At 32.3% G+C, this 18728-nt stretch overlaps 2 protein-coding genes across 2 annotated transcripts; both read left to right on the top strand.

Annotated features, from left to right (window-relative positions):
• The first annotated feature begins 811 nt into the window (after window positions 1-811).
• LOC145038906 (transcription factor BHLH062-like) lies at window positions 812-5163 on the top strand. Its single transcript, XM_078987122.1, has 5 exons — window positions 812-850; window positions 1206-1281; window positions 2046-2173; window positions 2258-2385; window positions 4875-5163. Exons 2-5 carry the CDS (start codon window positions 1256-1258, stop codon window positions 5007-5009), a joined length of 417 nt encoding a protein of 138 aa, XP_078843248.1. The 5' UTR covers window positions 812-850; window positions 1206-1255; the 3' UTR covers window positions 5010-5163.
• Window positions 5164-5718: 555 nt separating this feature from the next.
• LOC145043044 (HVA22-like protein a) lies at window positions 5719-7324 on the top strand. The gene is made up of 5 exons (XM_078991582.1): window positions 5719-5905; window positions 6371-6397; window positions 6496-6618; window positions 6738-6981; window positions 7066-7324. Exons 1-5 carry the CDS (start codon window positions 5844-5846, stop codon window positions 7129-7131), a joined length of 522 nt encoding a protein of 173 aa, XP_078847708.1. The 5' UTR covers window positions 5719-5843; the 3' UTR covers window positions 7132-7324.
• The last annotated feature ends 11404 nt before the right edge of the window (window positions 7325-18728 follow it).

The following is an 18728-nucleotide window of genomic DNA, read 5'->3' on the forward strand; positions in this document are numbered from 1 at the left end:
TATGTTCAAAATTTCTTCAATGAAAAATAGATACATTTTGCATGTAATATCTCATTAGGTAAACAAACAAGCAAACATGCTTTTGATAATTTTTCATTAGGTAAAAACACAAAAATAACCACTTTGCCTTGAGCATTAAACAAAAAGACCAACCCTCATCTTTTAATCAAAATGAACTCTAAATTTTGCTATTGTGAAACATGATCACATTGCAAAATCGGCCTCTTTAAATAATTTTTTTTTAATTTTTAAAAAAATATTCAAAATCTGTCACTACTAGGTTTTTTTTTTATAGGGAAATGTTTTTTTAAAGATCCCTGTAACAAAAAAATTATAATCCGCATTAACATGAACAGTTTTGTGTAAACGAAAAAATAAATCCATGAAAACTAAAATATTATATATATTTTTAATTTTTTATTAATTTAGACTTATATAAGGACCATAAAAAGCAATTCTCGTAGCCAAAAAAAAGTGATATTCGCGTCTAGAAAATATATAACCATTAATATAAAAAAATCATAAGTATAATATTTTAACCATTTAAAAAAGCTTCATATTTTAATTATTTTTATAATTATCACATTTTATAATTAATATAAATAAACTAATTAGTTTATGTTATCACTATAACGTTAATATTACTTTCATGTTTTGGCTACTTTTATTTGTCAAATACATTTGAAATTTCATGCCAAAATCATGCAATTAAAAGATGGAAAATAAAATAGAACTGTGTAAACTTAAAGGGCCTAAAAGGTAAATTAAGGCACGGATTAATGTAACCTGACTAATCCTCCATACAGGTGCCGGCCATTCTCCTCCTTAATCCCCACAGAAATATTCTCTTGTAAGATTATGTTCTTCATGTTCTTGTTTTTGTTATTTTTGTTCTTTTTTTTTTCTTGAAAATTTTAATTAACCATGTTTGTTAGTTATTTGCTTGTTTATTCAACTGTTTGTGGTGTTTATAACTGCTGTCTGTAATCGATTATCCAAAATCCTTCTTTCTACGAAGAGTATGAGTTAGATTTTACAGTTTCTACTTGTTAAATATGAGTAAATTTGCACTATCATATAGTGTTCTTGCTTTCTTATATCTGTGGTTAGTTATTGAGACATGTATATGAAATTTCTAAATCGATATGTTCATAAAAATACTTCCTCAATTAATTTGGTGCTTAATTTTCCTTTTTATGTTTTAGTTATTCAGGAGTTCTGCTAAACACGATAAGGGAACACAAACGAAATCACGATGGGAGCAAAGATATTGCCACCTAGGTCGATGGTTTTTACAACTTATTGTAATTTTATAAGCAACTTACATTAAAAAAAAAAAAAAAAAAAAAAGGACAATATACATCAAAAAAACCATTATATTGTGGCCTTTTTTGAAGTTTAACCACTATATTTTATTTTGATCCTTAAAAATGCATCTTGTTTTAAAGATATCTCAACTACTATCTATGACTCTTTGTTTTCAGTTTATCTAGTGTTAAAACCTACATGGATTCTAATTTGCTTACACTAATCATATGTATTTCATAAAATAATAGCTTACTTAATGACTTCTCATTTGTATATACACATATCATATATGTACTAAATGAAAAGGTATTTCAGAAAGTTAGATGTCATTTTAGGAAATAAATAAATATAATGTGATATAGATAAATAAAAATTAATGTCACTTTAACATCTACTAAACCGTAAATAAAGGGTCATAATGGTCATAATGAAAATTCTTTTTAAAAAATGGTTTTCATTAATCAAAATAAAATTAATGGTTAAACCATAAGATGGCCGAAATATAGTCGCCTTGATCATGTATATTACCCTTAAAGTAATTAGTATTATCTTGAAATATTATATATATATATATATATATATATATATATATATATATATATATATATATATATATATATATATATATATATATATATATATATGTTGTGTTAGACACTCATCATCATAAAATCCTAAAATTTCACAACCAAATGCATTTAAAAAAGACTTAATATTAGCGGATGATGTATATGCAGCTTGCTCCCTTGCAAGAAGATTACTAATCCGAATAAAGTTCCCAATATAACTATTAGCAGAGCTAAAAGGGAGAAAATGAAGCGTGAGCATTTGAATGAGCTATTTCTCGGTTTATCTAATGCACTTGGTAATCAAATTTTTACTCATTTTTTGTTCATATTGTATTTTTTTTTTTTTTTTGCCCAACAGTTGAATTTGAATATTCTTTTAGAAATTAGAGAGGAAAACAATGGTAAGGCCTTTATCTTGGATGAAGCCACCGGGATTTTCAAACGGATGATTGATCAAATTACGCGACTCAAAGAAGAGAATGCAACTTTATTATCTGAATCACAATATGTAAGACTTTTAAATAGTGTTATTTCCATAGATTCTATATTTTGACTTTTTTTTTCCTTTTTTTGACCTACAACTTTTTTTTTTTCAAAAAAAGACATAACATTTTTTTTATATAAAAATAAAACCGGTTTAACAATTAGCCACCGGATATATATTTTAGTCAGAAGAAAAACCATGAATAAACTATGTTTCTTTCTAAAATAAATTACAAAAATAGTACTTGTGGTTTTGAGTAGTTTGCACGTTCGGTCTTTAAACTATGTTTTTATTGTGTTTTTAGTCCTTGAGAGACCTAAAATGTCTATCTTATCCTTTCTAATTTTTGTTTTAAAAAACCTTTTTACTACTTATTTTAAATTTCTAATAATATTAAACGGAGTGCTCCCAACCTAATATCATATATCACCCTTCTAACATCTCCATCAACAAAAAACCAATCCGCTACTAACATCTTCTTCACCTAGAGTCATCTTCCCTAACATGTTATGATTGTACTTATTTACCGGACCAAAAGATGCAATATGGAATGGTTAGAACTTACTACCCTAAAATTGTTATTCGAATATGGAATTGTACCCTAAACTCTAAAATGGTTAGAAGTTAGATCATGCAAATCGTTTATTTTTGTTCTTTTTGAAGATGGACTGTTTAGATATGCAATGGATTTCAAGTTTCATGTTTAAATACGAACAAGGTTTTTCCCTATTATTGAATTTGGGTGAACAAAAGTGGTCAACAAAAAAGATTACCAAGAACTTAGCATCCTACAATTGTTATTCGAATATGGAATTGCACCCTAAACTCTAAAATGGTTAGAAGTTAGATCCCGCAAATCATTTATTTTTGTTCATTTTGAAGATGGACTGTTTAGATATGCAATGGATTTCAAGTTTCATATTTAAATACGAATAAGGGTTTTCCCTATTATTGAATCTGGGTGAAAAAACCTCGAAGAACATATATGGTGAATAGGGGTCAACAAAAAAGATTACCAAAACCACACACAAACACACAAAGAACCAATATGATGAACAAGGCTTAACAAAATGATTTTATGGCTATTGTCGAGAAGGATAGTTTGGAGACATTGAGTTCAACTTTGCCATTGAAAGAGACACTTAAGTAATCAAAGGGGATGATAGCCAAGTTATGGTCAAATCTCATAGAAATGAATTGTGATGGTGGCTATGGAGATTAATGTGATAAGGATGGAGGAGGAACACCGAAATCCATTGATCGAAGATATGAATGTAAATGCTCAAACGTGTGATAGTAAAATTTGTGATTATTCCTTTCTTTGATAATTGAAGTTGTTGTTCTTAATTGATATGGAAAAGAGATAATTGGGAAGAAATGGGTGTACATGGATCGATTCATCATTTTTGCATTTCAATGGTGGAATGTTGGGCTTTTGTAAATACTACTGTGAGGAAGAAGACAATGAAGATGTGGGGGCGATAGTCACATGTAAAAGGGCGAGATTGGGAGAGAGAAAGTGAGAGAGGGAAGGAGGGATAAGGAGAAAGAAGGTGATGTAGATGGGTGGGTCTATGCATTAATCTTATTATAAAATCAAAATTAATGATAAAAAGTAAAATAATAAAAATATAAAATAAATAAATGGTAATATAGTCTTTTTATGTATGTCAAGAACCAAAGATGCAACAAAAATATAATTTAGGAATTATCAAAGTTAAAAGAAAGATTTAGGAAGCAAATACACTAAGTAACTCAAACCATAGAAGACCATTCATGTAATATACTCTTCTTTTTTATAAGAACCATAGTATTAGAAAATAATTTCAACTTATTATCCTCAAGAAGTTTTATTTATGATTAAACCATTATAGGGTATGTACGGCTAAGTATTTTGAGATTTTTTGGTTTTTAACAAAAACCGAAATTAAGAAATAGCTACATATGGAAATACATGTTTAAAACTTTTATTTTAAACAAAAAAACTTTATAATCTAAAAGATATTTCAATTACATTTGAGAGATTTTAGAATCTTTTATGTATTTACATCTTTTAAAAGACTTCGACTACTTTTGCACAACACTTGTACACAAATGAATGTTCAAACTTTCAATTTCTAGATTTCAACAATCAACTACCAACAAGAAAAATATTCTCCCGATAGTACTTTGCAACTAGTTACCATGAGAAACAAAAAATAATAAATTCTTGATGATTAAACTAAAAAAATTCCATATGTTTAAAAAAATAAATCGGGTTTATGGAATTTGGCCTATAAGATTTTTGTGTAGGCATTCTTGATTAAAAAAACTACATTCCACATCATTCTATCCCCACCTTGTTTCTAGCTTTTCTAGTTGTAATATAAAATTTTATAACATTTGTCGATTGATATCAGTGCACTCTCAGTAATACATGATACATGTTCTAATCACACATAACACAGATAATACAATTTGTTTTATCATGTCATATGTTGATTTACAATACCTTGTACTTCTTTGTTGAACAGGTGACAACCGAGAAGAATGAGCTTGAATACGAGACTCGTGCTCTAGAGATCCAGATTGGTGAATTGAAGAGTGCGGTACAAAAGATGCCGGACCTTAATGAATCCCCTATAGAATCCCAAGAACTACATTTATGACCATTATAATTTATAAATCCTGTTTTTGTGATTCCTGTTTGAGACTTGTTGGAGTAATAACACGTCAAATGTGAACAAACCAATATTCTATGTGAACGTTTAAGAGAAGATCCCACTCTTGAAATCTTCTAAATGCTAAATGCTCTTTTGCTAATTCCAGTTTCTACTTTATAAAATGATATAACCTTTAGGAAAATCGTGTTTAATAATGTTTATCTCACCTCCTCATAGGAAAAAAAAAAGTCATTTATATTTTTCTAAGTCTATATGGATCAACTTTTGACTCCCAAATAATTAAAAAACATAAATGATAGCATATCTTTTTATTTTTTTTTTAACAATAATATCTAATCTAGTTTTAATTACTCGTAATTCCATATACGTTGCAATGTGCTTAACCTTCAATTTCAATTTCAATAAAATAATAATAATAATAATAATAATAATAATAATAATAATAATAATAATAACATTATAACAACCAATAAAGTTGAACTAGAACCCTATCTTTTCGATGAGTTTTGATTTCTTCAATAAATACATATATATTATTCGGATTTCTGTAGTAAAAGTAATAAAAATACATTGATAATGGTCGACATTCTAACCAATTAAATGGGATAAAAGAATATTTAGTTGTACAGTACAAGTCACCAATGCATGGTACCTACCATTAGCCTTTTCTTCTTTTGTTGCCTTTTCTAGCTGCTTCAACAACACTTGTCCTTCTACCTCTCTCTCTCTCTCTGACAACTGAACTCTACAAACCCCAATCTTCGCATTCATCTCTATTCGGATTTCCTTAAAGAAATTGATTGGCGGTTTTGATCGAAGATGGGATCTGGAGCTGGCAATTTACTCAAGCTCATCGCTCAGAACTTTGACATTCTTGCCGGGTTTCTCTCTCTCTCTCTCTCTCTCTCTCTCTCTCTCTCTCGATTCTTCAAACATAGAAATGGAGATTTGAATTCGGAACTTGTTAATTGATGCGCACTTGTGTTACTCGCTGCTAATATATAGGAGTTTTTCTCATCTTTTAACTTCGGTTTCAATTAGGGCAAGAAGTTCCTTTAGGTTATCGAACAAAAAATTGGCGATTAGGCTACACTTTTTAACGATTCTGTTTGGAAAAAAATTGTGTGATTTCGTTAATTAACTGTCCAAATCATTAGTTTCTACAAGTTTATATTATTATAACTATAACTATGTTCTTAACTGAAATCCATATTTATCCGTTTTTCAGGGTTTTCGGAGATTTATCTCTCTACTATTACTTTGTTGTAAATATATATAATTTCTTCATCTCTAAATGTTGTATTCTTGTATAGAAGCTGATTTGGTTTGTATATTTCTTCTTTCAGCCCGGTGGTTAGTCTGGCATATCCTCTGTAAGTTTAATTCGGGATTTCCTTCCATTAAACAACTTCAACCATTCAAATCGCTTTAATTATATGGTTTACTCCTTTTTCTATTCATAATTTAACAGATATGCATCAGTGAGAGCAATAGAGACTAAATCTCCAGTCGATGATCAACAATGGCTTACATATTGGGTTTTGTATTCCATGATTACACTCTTTGAGCTAACTTTCGCTAAACTCATTGAATGGTAAATGCTATTTCCTTCATCTGGTATTCTACAAATACTTGAAAAGATGTAATCTTGAGATTACTTTATTAAAGGTATATCTTTCTTTAATGTCTTTTAATGGTGCTAAATATGATCAGGATCCCATTTTGGTCATACGCAAAGCTGATTGTAACATGCTGGTTAGTGATACCATACTTCAGTGGTGCTGCATATGTTTATGAGCAATATGTTCGACCTTTTTACAATGGAAAACAAACGATTAACATTTGGTATGTTCCAAGAAAGAAAGATGTATTCAGTAAACCAGATGACATTTTAGTTGCTGCTGAAAAATACATTCAAGAAAATGGTCCAGATGCATTTCAAGAAATCATCCATCGTGTAAGACTCTTTTTTTTCTCTTTCTCTTTCTCTTTTTTTTTTTTTTTTTTTTTCATAAAAGAAATAATTTTATTTGTTGTGTAGTCTGATAGGGAAGTGAGGTATAGAGGTAGTAGCAACATCTTTGGTGAAGATGATCACAGATTTTGAGGATTTGGAAGAGGAGTTTGTCTTTGTGTTGATTGTTATATGATATGATATGGTAATGTTTGAGTGTTAACCATGTTGATGTTGTAGGTTTCTTAAATTTGATCCTAGAAATATTGTTCTTTTTGGTTTGTGTATATTGGGTTGACTTTTATGCACATATTTCTTAATAACACATTATCTGTTTTGACTTCCACATTATGCTATTTGTTGACTTGCGTATGATGGGATTGGACAAAATTCAATTGGATAAACTTTTTGGAGCTAATTTTTATGGTGATGGTGAAAAGGGTATTCATGTTTTTCGCACATATGAGAGAATCGGAATACGTGATTGTGATACTTTTTTGGGTGGTATTCATGTCTTTTTGATTAAGAACAAGTTCTTGTCATACTTTTTTAGGTGGTCATTCAATCTTGTTGACAATAATCCTAGTGTTAATGTATAACTTGTTTTGTCATGTCTTGATTTGGATATTTGGGGCTTAAGATAATCTCCAATCCACTTCTATTTTTTCCTTTAAAAATGGAGTAAAAAATGAAGTAAATAGTGTTTTATCTCTAACCTTATTTTATTTTTTACTTTATTTTTATTCACAAAAAGTATATTTCTAGTATATATTCTATTATTCCAATTTATATAGATTGTCAAACACACTTCTCTACTAATTAATTTTAACAAATATATAATCTATATTTTTTTATTACCTTAATATTAAATACAAAAGATTATATTTATAATAAACTTATAACTAAATATTATACAAGCATTTATAAAAATATTACACATCCACACTTTTAAATAAATAAATAATAGTATTGCCACTTGTTGGTTTTTATTAGATTATTATTGTAACATATATGTTAATTACAAATTTAATAGAATAAGTTATCATGATTGTAATATATGTTTTAATAATAAGTTTTTGTAAAATACGTTATCGTTTTTTAAAATTTCAATATGTATTTAAATTTTTATATTAATTTGATGACCAAAAAACAAATGTTATATGTATAATTAATTAATATAATTTAATATATAACAAAATATTAAAAGTATTAAATATTATATTTAAATTATAATTAGTAGGTAAAAATGAACTAAAAATATAAAAATATATAACAGAGGGATTAAAACCGATAATATAAAGTTCACTCTCATTTTGGGAGAAATGAATAGTATAACACCATATTTGGTGTAATACTATTCATATCCTTTAAAATGGGGGAATAAATGGGAAAGGGTTGGAGAAGAATGAGAAAAAAGATGAGGGAAAATTGAGAATGGGGATGGGTTGGAGATGCTCTAAGAGTGTCAAGAGTAATAGGTAGATGATAAGAACGATGAAAATATTTCATTTTTCAAAACCTACGATTGGTAATTCTTTTGGTTTGAGATTCAATTCTTGTTGATATAAGCATCTTAAGTTGTATTTATTGTTGTATTTCTTAAAAAATGAGTTGATTGTGTTGTATTTGAGGAGGGCTATTGAAATAGGAGAAGTGATTACAATCATGTACAATCAAGTCGGTACCTTCCCGTGATCCGGAGAAATACTTGAAACATATAATACGGTAAGCACAAAGTTTACTGAGTGTTCCAAAATATCACACATATCTCATTAGCCTCTCATGGCTATACTTGAATAAGACCCTCCGATCAATGTGTCTCAGTGGAACCTTCGGTCCCACAACTCGGGTGGACCCTCCGGTCCTAACTCAGTAAGCTCGGCATAATACACAACATAAATCACAAAGACATAATGCAGGATATCACAATACTCAATATAAACACATAAGACCCTCTGGTCACACAAAGATTACCACTCTAGGTAGGTATAGTGAGAAGACTCACCTCGTAAGCACGCAAGCAAATAATCTCGTACACGAATCTCCGAACTAGCCTACACCTAACAAATAGGATAACTATCTCTAATTAACACTTAATCACGAATCTAAATAAACTAAGTTATTTTCTCTCTCAACTCTTGGAATGGGTAAAAGACCATCTTACCCCTCCATGGTCCCCATAATCCCTATTTTGACCGAAGCCCTAAAGTCAACAGAAGTCAACACTCGAGTCAACAATCCATGTTGATCCAACTCGCCGAATGCATTTATATGACTCGTCGAGTCCCCATTGTTCCTTCAGAAATGTCGCAACAACCCAACTTAACTCGTCGAGTTGTCTCATCAACTCGCCGAGTTACCCATGTCCAGACTTATCGGGGAAAACCCTAGCCAACTCGTCGAGTCAACTCATTGACTCGACGAGTCCATTCATTCTGTTTTCTCATTCAGACGTTTTAAGGTAGATCTGTAACCCCAAACTCCAGATCTAGCCTCCCAAGGCTTGAATGTCACGTAAAGCTACAAGCCTTTACGTTTATGCATGGCATATTAGGCTCATAATGTCAATATAAACTCCAACATGGCTTAAATGCACAAAGCTAGTCTCTAGCTCAAAAAAAAGCTCAGATCTTTGGGCTTTCAAGTCCTACTACAGTCCAGATATGAGGTTTTAACTTCATGATAGCTCAAAATAACTCATTATCTCAAGATAGATGGGAGAAAACCCTAAACCTCCCTAAACTATGATCTCACAAAAGAAAGGTCAAGATAGAAGCTTTTTACCTTTGCACTGAAGGTAATCACTGAAGAGCTCCGGATCTACAGCCCATCCTTGATCAAACACGCCAAGCTGTCCAAATCTCCTTCCAAAGATGCACAAAACCACTCAATTTAGCCTATTTCTCTCTTTCTTTCTTTCTTTCTTTCTTTCTTTCTTTCTTTCTCTCTCTCTCTCTCTCTCGTCAATATGATCGATTAGGGTTTCATATAGGGGAGTTGAATGGCTGGTGACGCAGAAATGAGGGCTTAAGGCCCTTTAAATAAGACACAAACCCGGAAGATTAGAGTTTCCACTCACAGTGCCAACTCGTCGAGTTGGTCTCTCTGACTCGTTGAGTTGGTTGTAAAACCCACATGGCTAAATCTACTCTACTTGATGAGTTGAGGCACTCACTCGTCAAGTCACTCAATTAACTCGTAAATATAATATATAAATATTATACCTGGGAATCGGGATGATACACTTCTCCCCCACTAGAATCGGACTTTGCCCTCGAAGTCATGCTCCAGAAATAAATCTGGATACTGCTCGCGCATCTTGGACTCTGGCTCCGAAGTCCACTCGTACCCCTTCCGATGTTGCCACTAAACCTGAACCAGGGTCACCTCTATATTCCTCAAAGCTTTCACCTTCCGATCCAAGATCGCTATCGGCCTCTCTATGTAATTTAGACTCGCATCTACCTGAATGTCCTCTAATGGTACCACTGTCGTCTCGTCGGCTACATACTTCCTCAACTGAAACACGTGGAAGGTGTTATGGATCCGGCTTAACTCTGCTGGTAGCTCTAACCGGTAAGCTACCTTACGCACTCTGGCAGTCACTCTGAAAGGACCAATGTATCTAGGGCCCAACTTGCTAAGTGTCTTGAATTGGATCACCCCTTTCCATGGGGATACCTTCAGGAGGACAAAATCTCCAACCTAAAACTCTAGCTCGGATCGTCACCAGTCTGCATAACTCTTGTGGGGACTCTGAGCTATCAGTAACCTCTGCCTGACCTGCTGAATCAGCTTGGTCATCTTTAGCACTATCTCAGTGCCACCCATCACTCGCTGTCCTACCTCTCCCCAACAGATAGGAGTCTAACACCTCCTTCCATATAAGAGCTCAAAGGGAGGCATACCAATACTGGAATGGTAGCTGTTGTTGTAAGAAAACTCAGCCAAGGGCAACTAGGTGTCCCGACTCCCTTCGAAGTCCATAACACATGCACGTAGCATATCCTCTAGCATCTGAATCATCTGCTCACTCTGTCCGTCTGTCTGTGGGTGGTATGCGGTACTGAAATGAAACCGTGTACCTAACTCCTCTTGAAACTTCTTCCAGAACCTAGAAGTAAAGTGCACACCTGTATAGGGCACCCAAATCCACCCACGGAAATGCTGGATTAGACGTCTAAGCCCATAACTATAATTGATATGTATTTGAACCGAAAGTAGCATGGTCCATTTGGGTTGCATGACATTGGAACAATTGGATAGACATATAAGAAAAAGGATACTTAAGAAATCATATTATTTAATTAGTATTGATCAAGAATTAATTTAATGATCAAAAGAGACTAACTAAATATATGGGGATTGATTATGTAAATCATTCATTCTTATATATATGTGGGTTTATGATCTATAACTCTTCATGTTGGGCTAAACCTATGTGGTAACCCATGGATACTCCATAGAGGTTTTAACCCATGGAGCATGAAGAATATTGAAGGTCATGCACATTAGGGTTTACATGGTGTAACCCTAATTAAGCCACACTATATAAGGACCCCTCTAGTTCATGAAATTAGCACTGGTGCATACATAAAGAGGGCTAGCCGATTTTTGGTGCAAGTATTCTTCTTCTCAAGTTATTCCAATTCTTGGTGGTTTTGTGTGAAACATTTGAGGTGCAACACTTGGGGCACTAAGCTCTTAAAGGTTCAAGACTTCAAGCTTCACCAAAAGGTATGTCATCTAACTAGACTTTTGTAGTATAGATACTCCATTGTATGCTAGTTAGGATGATGCTTTGGAATTTTGAATATATGCATGTATAATAGAGAAAACATAGATCCAAATCACATAAGGTTGCATGTACACCGTAGGAGTGTTAGAATGCTCAAAACCCAAAAGTGGTATTAGAGCCTAGGGCTGTTTTCAATTATACTTGAAGTTGTTGCTTGAAAATCGACTTTGTCTGCTGTCTGGACAGGAGACTCAACGAGTCCATAGAGTGACTCGACGAGTCCATGTGTAATTTCATCCAACTCGTCGATTTTGTTCATGCACTCGACGAGTTGGAGCCTCTGACAGCATACTTTCAAGTTTTAAGGCTGGAATTGGACTAGAATCATTACCCTAAGTTGTTTTTAACTTATAAACCTGTTTTTTATGTGGTAATGATCATTCTAGTCCAATTCAAAAAGATAATTGTCAAAAGTTTCATGTTTTGTATTAGTTTAATGGTTAGGCTAATTACATGAAAATTGTTTGATTTGAATTGTCTTGTTTATATGAGTTTAATCTAGATCATGATTCTTGCTAGACATGTTTATTAGTTTAATAGTTTATAACCCGTGAAACCACGGCTACAAAATTCATTAAACTTTAATAGTTATAACACAAAATTATTAATCAATTATAATCGTTAATTTAAATAAATATGTGGAATTATTTCACCTTATAATTTGTATTAATTTTATTTTAATTTTTATTCCATTGTTATTAATTTATAATATTTAAAATTTGAAATAGAGAATTAATAGGTTGATAAGTGGCATTCATTAATTAATAGGTTTAATAGGGGTGACAAATGACAAAAAAAAAAAAAAAATGAAATGTGTATTAATTAGGAGGTCTAATACATTTAAAATAGAGAAGTAATAGATTGACAAGTGACAATACATTAATTAAGAGGTCTAATATGATGACACATGGCAAAAGAACTACTCTTTTATTAGTATAAGGATTAGATGATCTAAATGGCATTTAATGGATTCCATAACTTGTCATCAAGTTATGAAAAACCAAAAGTTTTTCCTTTAAAAGAGTTATTAAAGTCATAGGTTATAATAAAATTGAAGAGTCTCTTTTCATAAATTGTTTTATGACCTCCATAACTTTCCCTCAAGTTATGTACATTCAAGAGTCTTGACATTAAAAACCATATTAAACTCATATGTTATGGATTCCAAAAGTTTTTTTTGAATTGTTTAAAACTTGCCCTAAAGTTTTGGAATGTGTAAATGTAGAATCTTTTATTGACACATTTAGTTCAAAACTCTTAGAATTTTAATAGTTAAAATTTGACCCTTATACTATTATAATATTAATAGTTAATATTTATATATATATATGCATAAAATTAAAGTCAATCTTATCGTTAGTAGGTCTCACTCACGAAGCCAGTCTATAAGGGGGTATAAGGTTACTTCCTATAAAATGGCAGTTTAATAGGCGTCTACTCTCACCCACCGCTTCCTTGACTTGTGGATGGTCGTTAGCCGAACGGGTAGGATAGGACTATAATTCTCCCTTCATTAAAAGTATAATGATAAATATAAAGTAACTAAACTTTATTAAATTTACAATCTTAGTTACTTTAGGAAAATGTGAATTTGGTGCTAACCCATGAAATTGCACTTTACACCTTTGATAAGTCGTTAGTGAAGCGTGTGTGGTTAACCGACACACTAATCTGGGACTGTCAATGCGTGGCAACAGGTAACTTGATGTTAATCATAGATCAATGGAGCGTGTGTAGTTAACCGACACATTGATTAGGTGGTTGTAACATTGAGTGTATCAAGCTAATTTGATGGTTATTCACTCCTTGTTTGTGATCCTTGGCATGCCAGTCACAAACTTGAAGGGCACAATTGAGATTTAAACATGCCATTGAATAAGTCAATGAATCCTAAAGGATCTAGGAATTTCTATTCATTTAAAACCTTATGATTCATTTTTCATGATGGATATTAGTAAATCGTCATTTACCTACCTTCAAATATTTTATAGCTTGGATTACGGCATCTCTCTTCCAAGTTATAAAATATTGTGTTGGGTCCTAGCCTTAATATTTCAAATTGGGTGTTATATTAAGGACTTAAATGAACAAACTTGAATTTCTCCCTGGTAGATGTCTAGTTCAGAAAACTATGATCTACCCAAATCTCTTGGAACAAGCTTCCCAATCAAAGATGATGTTCCACGATTAGATCGTGGAGATGGAAATCATACTTCACTTCCTCCTCATCCTCCATGTATTCTCCCTAACCCACAAGCTCGAAGACTTGAAAAGTTAAAGATCACTCAAGCCCTACTTGCAATGAAACATAAAGATGGAAGTCCTATGTGTACTCATGTCTTAGAGATGAAGTCACACACTGACAGGATGATAATGTTGGGTGTCGTTGTCGCAAGGAAGTTGGCTATTAATTGGGTTCTTCAGTCACTTCCCGAGTCAACTCATATAGTGAGTTCATTAAGGACTACTATGTGACAGACCATGACATGACCTTTAATGATCTTACCTATTTGCTTGTTGCTGCTGAATCAACAATGATTTGGCACACTGGTAAAGCAAACTTGATTGGAAGATCTACTTCTCAAACTTCCATGGACATTGAAAATGGTAACATTGGAAGTATAGAAAAACTCTCTTCTCAATGGAAAGGGATTGGCCATGGTCAACCTGGTTGAGAAAATGGTAGAGAGAAAGGATGAGTCTGTGATAGTCCCGTGTATCATTCCCAAAGAATCTGTATGGGTTTACTGTCAAGAGAAAGGACATTGGAAGCGAAGCTGCCCTGACTACTTGAAAGATCTGAAAGAAGGTAGAGACAGAATGTCTGACTCTGCTTCGGGTAAATCTACTATCTAACTCTATTAAGTTCATAATCGTTGATTCTTAATACATGATGTGACAACGTTGCATTTTGATGTTTTGTAGGATCAAGCAAAAGGAAGGAAGCTTAAAAGTAAGAGCATGATGAATCTGATCGCGAAGATGGATTTTAATCGCATGGTTCGAGGATCGGATTTTTTAGCTGTTGCTTAGGAGTTATGATAGATTGCTAGGAAAATGCAATAGCATAATTTTCACTTGTAATTGCATTGTAAGGAAAGTTTTTCCGCATTTTATAATAAAATTGTTTTATTTTATATCATATCTCCTTGCAATGGCATTTGTGAAATTGATGTTTGTATGTTTCCATGTTAGCAATATGAATTTGATTCTTTCGTTTATGGTAGTATCAAAATTTACCAAACAAGGAAAGATTCTCATCACCCAAGTTTTAGTTGGATAGAAACTTGGAATCATGCAACTAATATTGTGTGATGAATGATAATTTTCATCTTTGGGATATTAAGACTAATTCCTTGTTCACATGTATATGTAAGTCAAGTGAAGGACAAGGGGATCAGGTACACTTTGTTGTGTGCTAGTCAGGTCTACTACAAAGAACAATGAGACCATTCTTCATGATTTACTAAAGTTTAGTAAATATAGTTATGCTTATAAGTTTAAGTATAATTCTGAAACATTGGAAAAGTTTCAATGTATGGCAGGACGAATAAGAGAATCAAATTAGGCAGAAAGATGGGAGAGTACTTTAGTATCCTGTTTTATGATCAACTTAATGATTATGAAAAACCATGTCACCATTAACCCTATAAGGATATCTTAGTGTATTTGTATGGCTAAGAAGAGGAATCGTGAATGGGTGAAATGGTGAAGTCAAGAAGATGAGTCATACTTCGTTCTAAAATAAAATCTTAGAGTCATACACCAAGATTATGCCTTGAGTGACTTAATCTTAAGAAGGTTTATAACACTTATCAAATGTAGAGTAAAATGTTTTTCTACTCTTGTACATTTGAAATTGGTATGTGGTGATGTCTTGGAAAAGACAAAGACCAACTAAGACCAATTATGTGAAGTGTTTGTCTTGATAAGAATTTGCACTAACCCTTGAATATTTGTTTGTCAAGGAATGGTTCTTGACAAGAGAATATTATATGTCAAGAGGATAGTGGGAGTCTTAAGGATCTTGAAAAGTTTCAAGATAATCAAGAATAAAACCTGTTGTTAATCACTAGCACACAACTTGAGGTTTGTAACCTATAGTGTTGACATATTCTTATTTCTGTGCTCATTCTAGTGAAGTTGGTTGTGCATGTGAGTCGTATGAGTTCTAAATTGTTCTGCATAACAACTCGGAAGCAATGGTAGGCATAGTGCTGTCAAGTGGCAAGAAATTAAGATTGAACAAGTTCAGTCCATATGAGCTCGGATTTGTCACTAACTTTGTCTTATGATTATGGTTTGAAAATTTCATATGGATAGGAGCACATAAAGGATAAAAAAAATCTAAGTGTCATAAGGTTTCTCTCTAATTCATAAAAATGATGGTGAGGAAACGCTTTCACCATGTAGATTTTAAGAAGATAGCAGTTGTGTTGTTTGCATTCTCAAATTAGTCCAGGATTACGGCATCCCTCTTCATAATTAATTAGACACACATTTGAGATATATTAGAAAAGGTGTATGAGTTTGAGAAGCCTAGGTAAAGTCTTATCGAAGCATCTCATATCAGAACATTGGTAAGAAAGTCAATAAAGTATTGATTTCTAGAAGTCCAACTGATTTGAGTACATGTCAAAGCTAATGGGAGCATTAGTGTTATTCTTATAAGGATATAATTATCATGTTAGTGGGAGCATGATTATTATGTTAAGTATTGCAAGTTAACAATGTTAGTTATAGAAAACAAAAGTTTCAATTCGCAAAGTTGCAGGGGTTGAAAAGTCGTTTTGCTATAATTAAGGGAGAGGAATTCATACTTCATTTCAATTTTTTTAACAAGCTTAAATTGATATTTTAATGAATTTTAGTCAATGATATATACGAATGTTATGTTGGAATGGTTCAATATAAGGAAATTCTATATATGTTGCGTTCTCAAAATTCGATTATGATTACGACATCCCTCTTCATAGTTCGAATTGTGAGAACATGGAAAATAAAAAATATTGTAGCGAAAGACTGGTCAAGTATCATGTCTTTGAGTAAGACATCATGAATCGTGTCCCATATGCTTCGGGTATAGGATCGATTACATGAACTATAATATTTATCCGTTCTAAATTTACCAAATGCCTAGTTCATTAAGAGGGAAAAATGACTAGAACTGGATATGACTAAAATGATTAAACAATTATCGAGGACAATATGAGGTTTACCAAAGATTGGTTGCTCGTGGATAGTTAGAAGTATGGTGTAAATATTGGAAGGGTACCATATTGACATGTTATGAAAAGAGGCAACTCTTGTTCAGAAGTGATAGTCAAATGGGAATATGGAAATGTTTGCATAAGGTGGAAGTTATTCTTTAATTCTGTGTCAAGATTAGAAAACTTAATGCAAGAAGGATGTTCAAAGGAATGTACTTTGAATGTGAGACTTCGTTTCCATGGAATTGTTGTCCATCAGAATACTTTGTAATGCCTGTTGCCAAGTCTCCGTGACTTTTGTGCATAATCATTACAAGATGATCAATGTATATAAGTTTAGAATCTAACAGATTTCAGTAAATGACAAGTATTTGGAATTCTTACATTTACAATAAGACCTTGGAATTGTGAAATAAGCATCATTGAAATGTTTTTCAATTGATGTATTTCACAAAGTAAGGACCATAGACAAACATAGTTAGCATGCTTAGTGCATGGCATAACTATCATTTAGACATATATAGTGTGTATGCTTGGAGCATGGCATAACTATTGTTTAATTCAAGTATTAAGTTGATTATTCGAAACATAATCCAATGAATGATGAGTAATCAATATGACTCAAAAGTTTTTGGGCCATATAGGATTAGCATTATTATTGTGTTTCACTTTGCATGTTTTGACTTCCCGAATAACTAGGTTATTCAAACCATCCACAATCGATTATACTTTGGAAGTAGGTATTAAGGAAAGACTATCATGAATGGGTCTGTAGTTTTTCTAGGACAAAGTGGCTACAGTGTTCATGAGTGCTCCTGGAATAAGATTTGAGTATTGGATTCAACCCACGGTAATTTGAGCACTTCATGGATTTTATCACGAATAATCATGAGATGATAATATATTATATTCTTCAAATGGAGACATGTGTGTTATAGTTGCGAGTCGGTTGCACATTGACATATGTAAACGCACCACTAACTTGGTTGTTATAAAATATATTGTTGTGTGTAATTTGATGAGTAAGTACAAGCGAGCATTTGGGTCGAAGTTTATCCGTTCCTTTTACCTCATGTGGATAAAAGCGATATCTGTGGGCCCCTCGATGATTTCATGATGACACCCCTAAGTGCTTGGATAAGCCTGGACTGATTTGATTTGTTTAACTAGTCGGTCATCATAAATTAGAAATCAAGAAACAAAAAATGGATAGAGAGAATTATTATAATCCATGTCTCAGTCCATATTATATCTAGAATGGAGGAATATATGATCCCTTATCTAATGGACACGTCATTAACTAGGTCAGAGTTCGACAACAGCTTTAAGAGCTACGATTGCTAGTCAGGTTGCAGAGTCTTACTTGTAATAATAGTTATTAGACTTATCCAAGTGGGAGATTGTTGGATTAGATGTCTAAGCGCATAACTATAATTGGTATGTACTTGACCCGAGAGTAGCATGGTCCATTTGGTTTGCATGGCATTGGAACAATTGGATAGACAAATGAGAAAAAAGGATACTTATGATTTGTTAATATATTATAAGTTCTAATATATTAATATGAAATAATATTATTTAATTAGTATTGATCAAGAATTAATTTTGTTATTAAAAGAGATTAATTAAATATATAGGGATTGATTATGTAAATCATTCATTCTTATATATTTGGGCTTATGATCTATAGTTCTTTATGTTGGGCTAAACCCATGTGGTAGACCATGGAGGTTTTAACCCAT

The sequence above is a fragment of the Lactuca saligna genome, chromosome 4, assembly GCF_052625555.1.
Source record: "Lactuca saligna cultivar CGN05327 chromosome 4, ASM5262555v1, whole genome shotgun sequence".
Lineage (NCBI taxonomy): Eukaryota > Viridiplantae > Streptophyta > Magnoliopsida > Asterales > Asteraceae > Lactuca > Lactuca saligna.

Coding starts and splice junctions, on each gene's coding strand:
- LOC145038906 (XM_078987122.1), top strand. CDS start 1,256: ATGGGAGCAAAGATATTGCCACCTAG. Junction 1,282..2,045: donor GCAAAGATATTGCCACCTAG/GTCGATGGTTTT, acceptor ATGTATATGCAG/CTTGCTCCCTTGCAAGAAGA. Junction 2,386..4,874: donor TATTATCTGAATCACAATAT/GTAAGACTTTTA, acceptor TTTGTTGAACAG/GTGACAACCGAGAAGAATGA.
- LOC145043044 (XM_078991582.1), top strand. CDS start 5,844: ATGGGATCTGGAGCTGGCAATTTACTCAAGCTCATCGCTCAGAACTTT. Junction 6,398..6,495: donor GTTAGTCTGGCATATCCTCT/GTAAGTTTAATT, acceptor ATAATTTAACAG/ATATGCATCAGTGAGAGCAA. Junction 6,982..7,065: donor TTCAAGAAATCATCCATCGT/GTAAGACTCTTT, acceptor TTTGTTGTGTAG/TCTGATAGGGAAGTGAGGTA.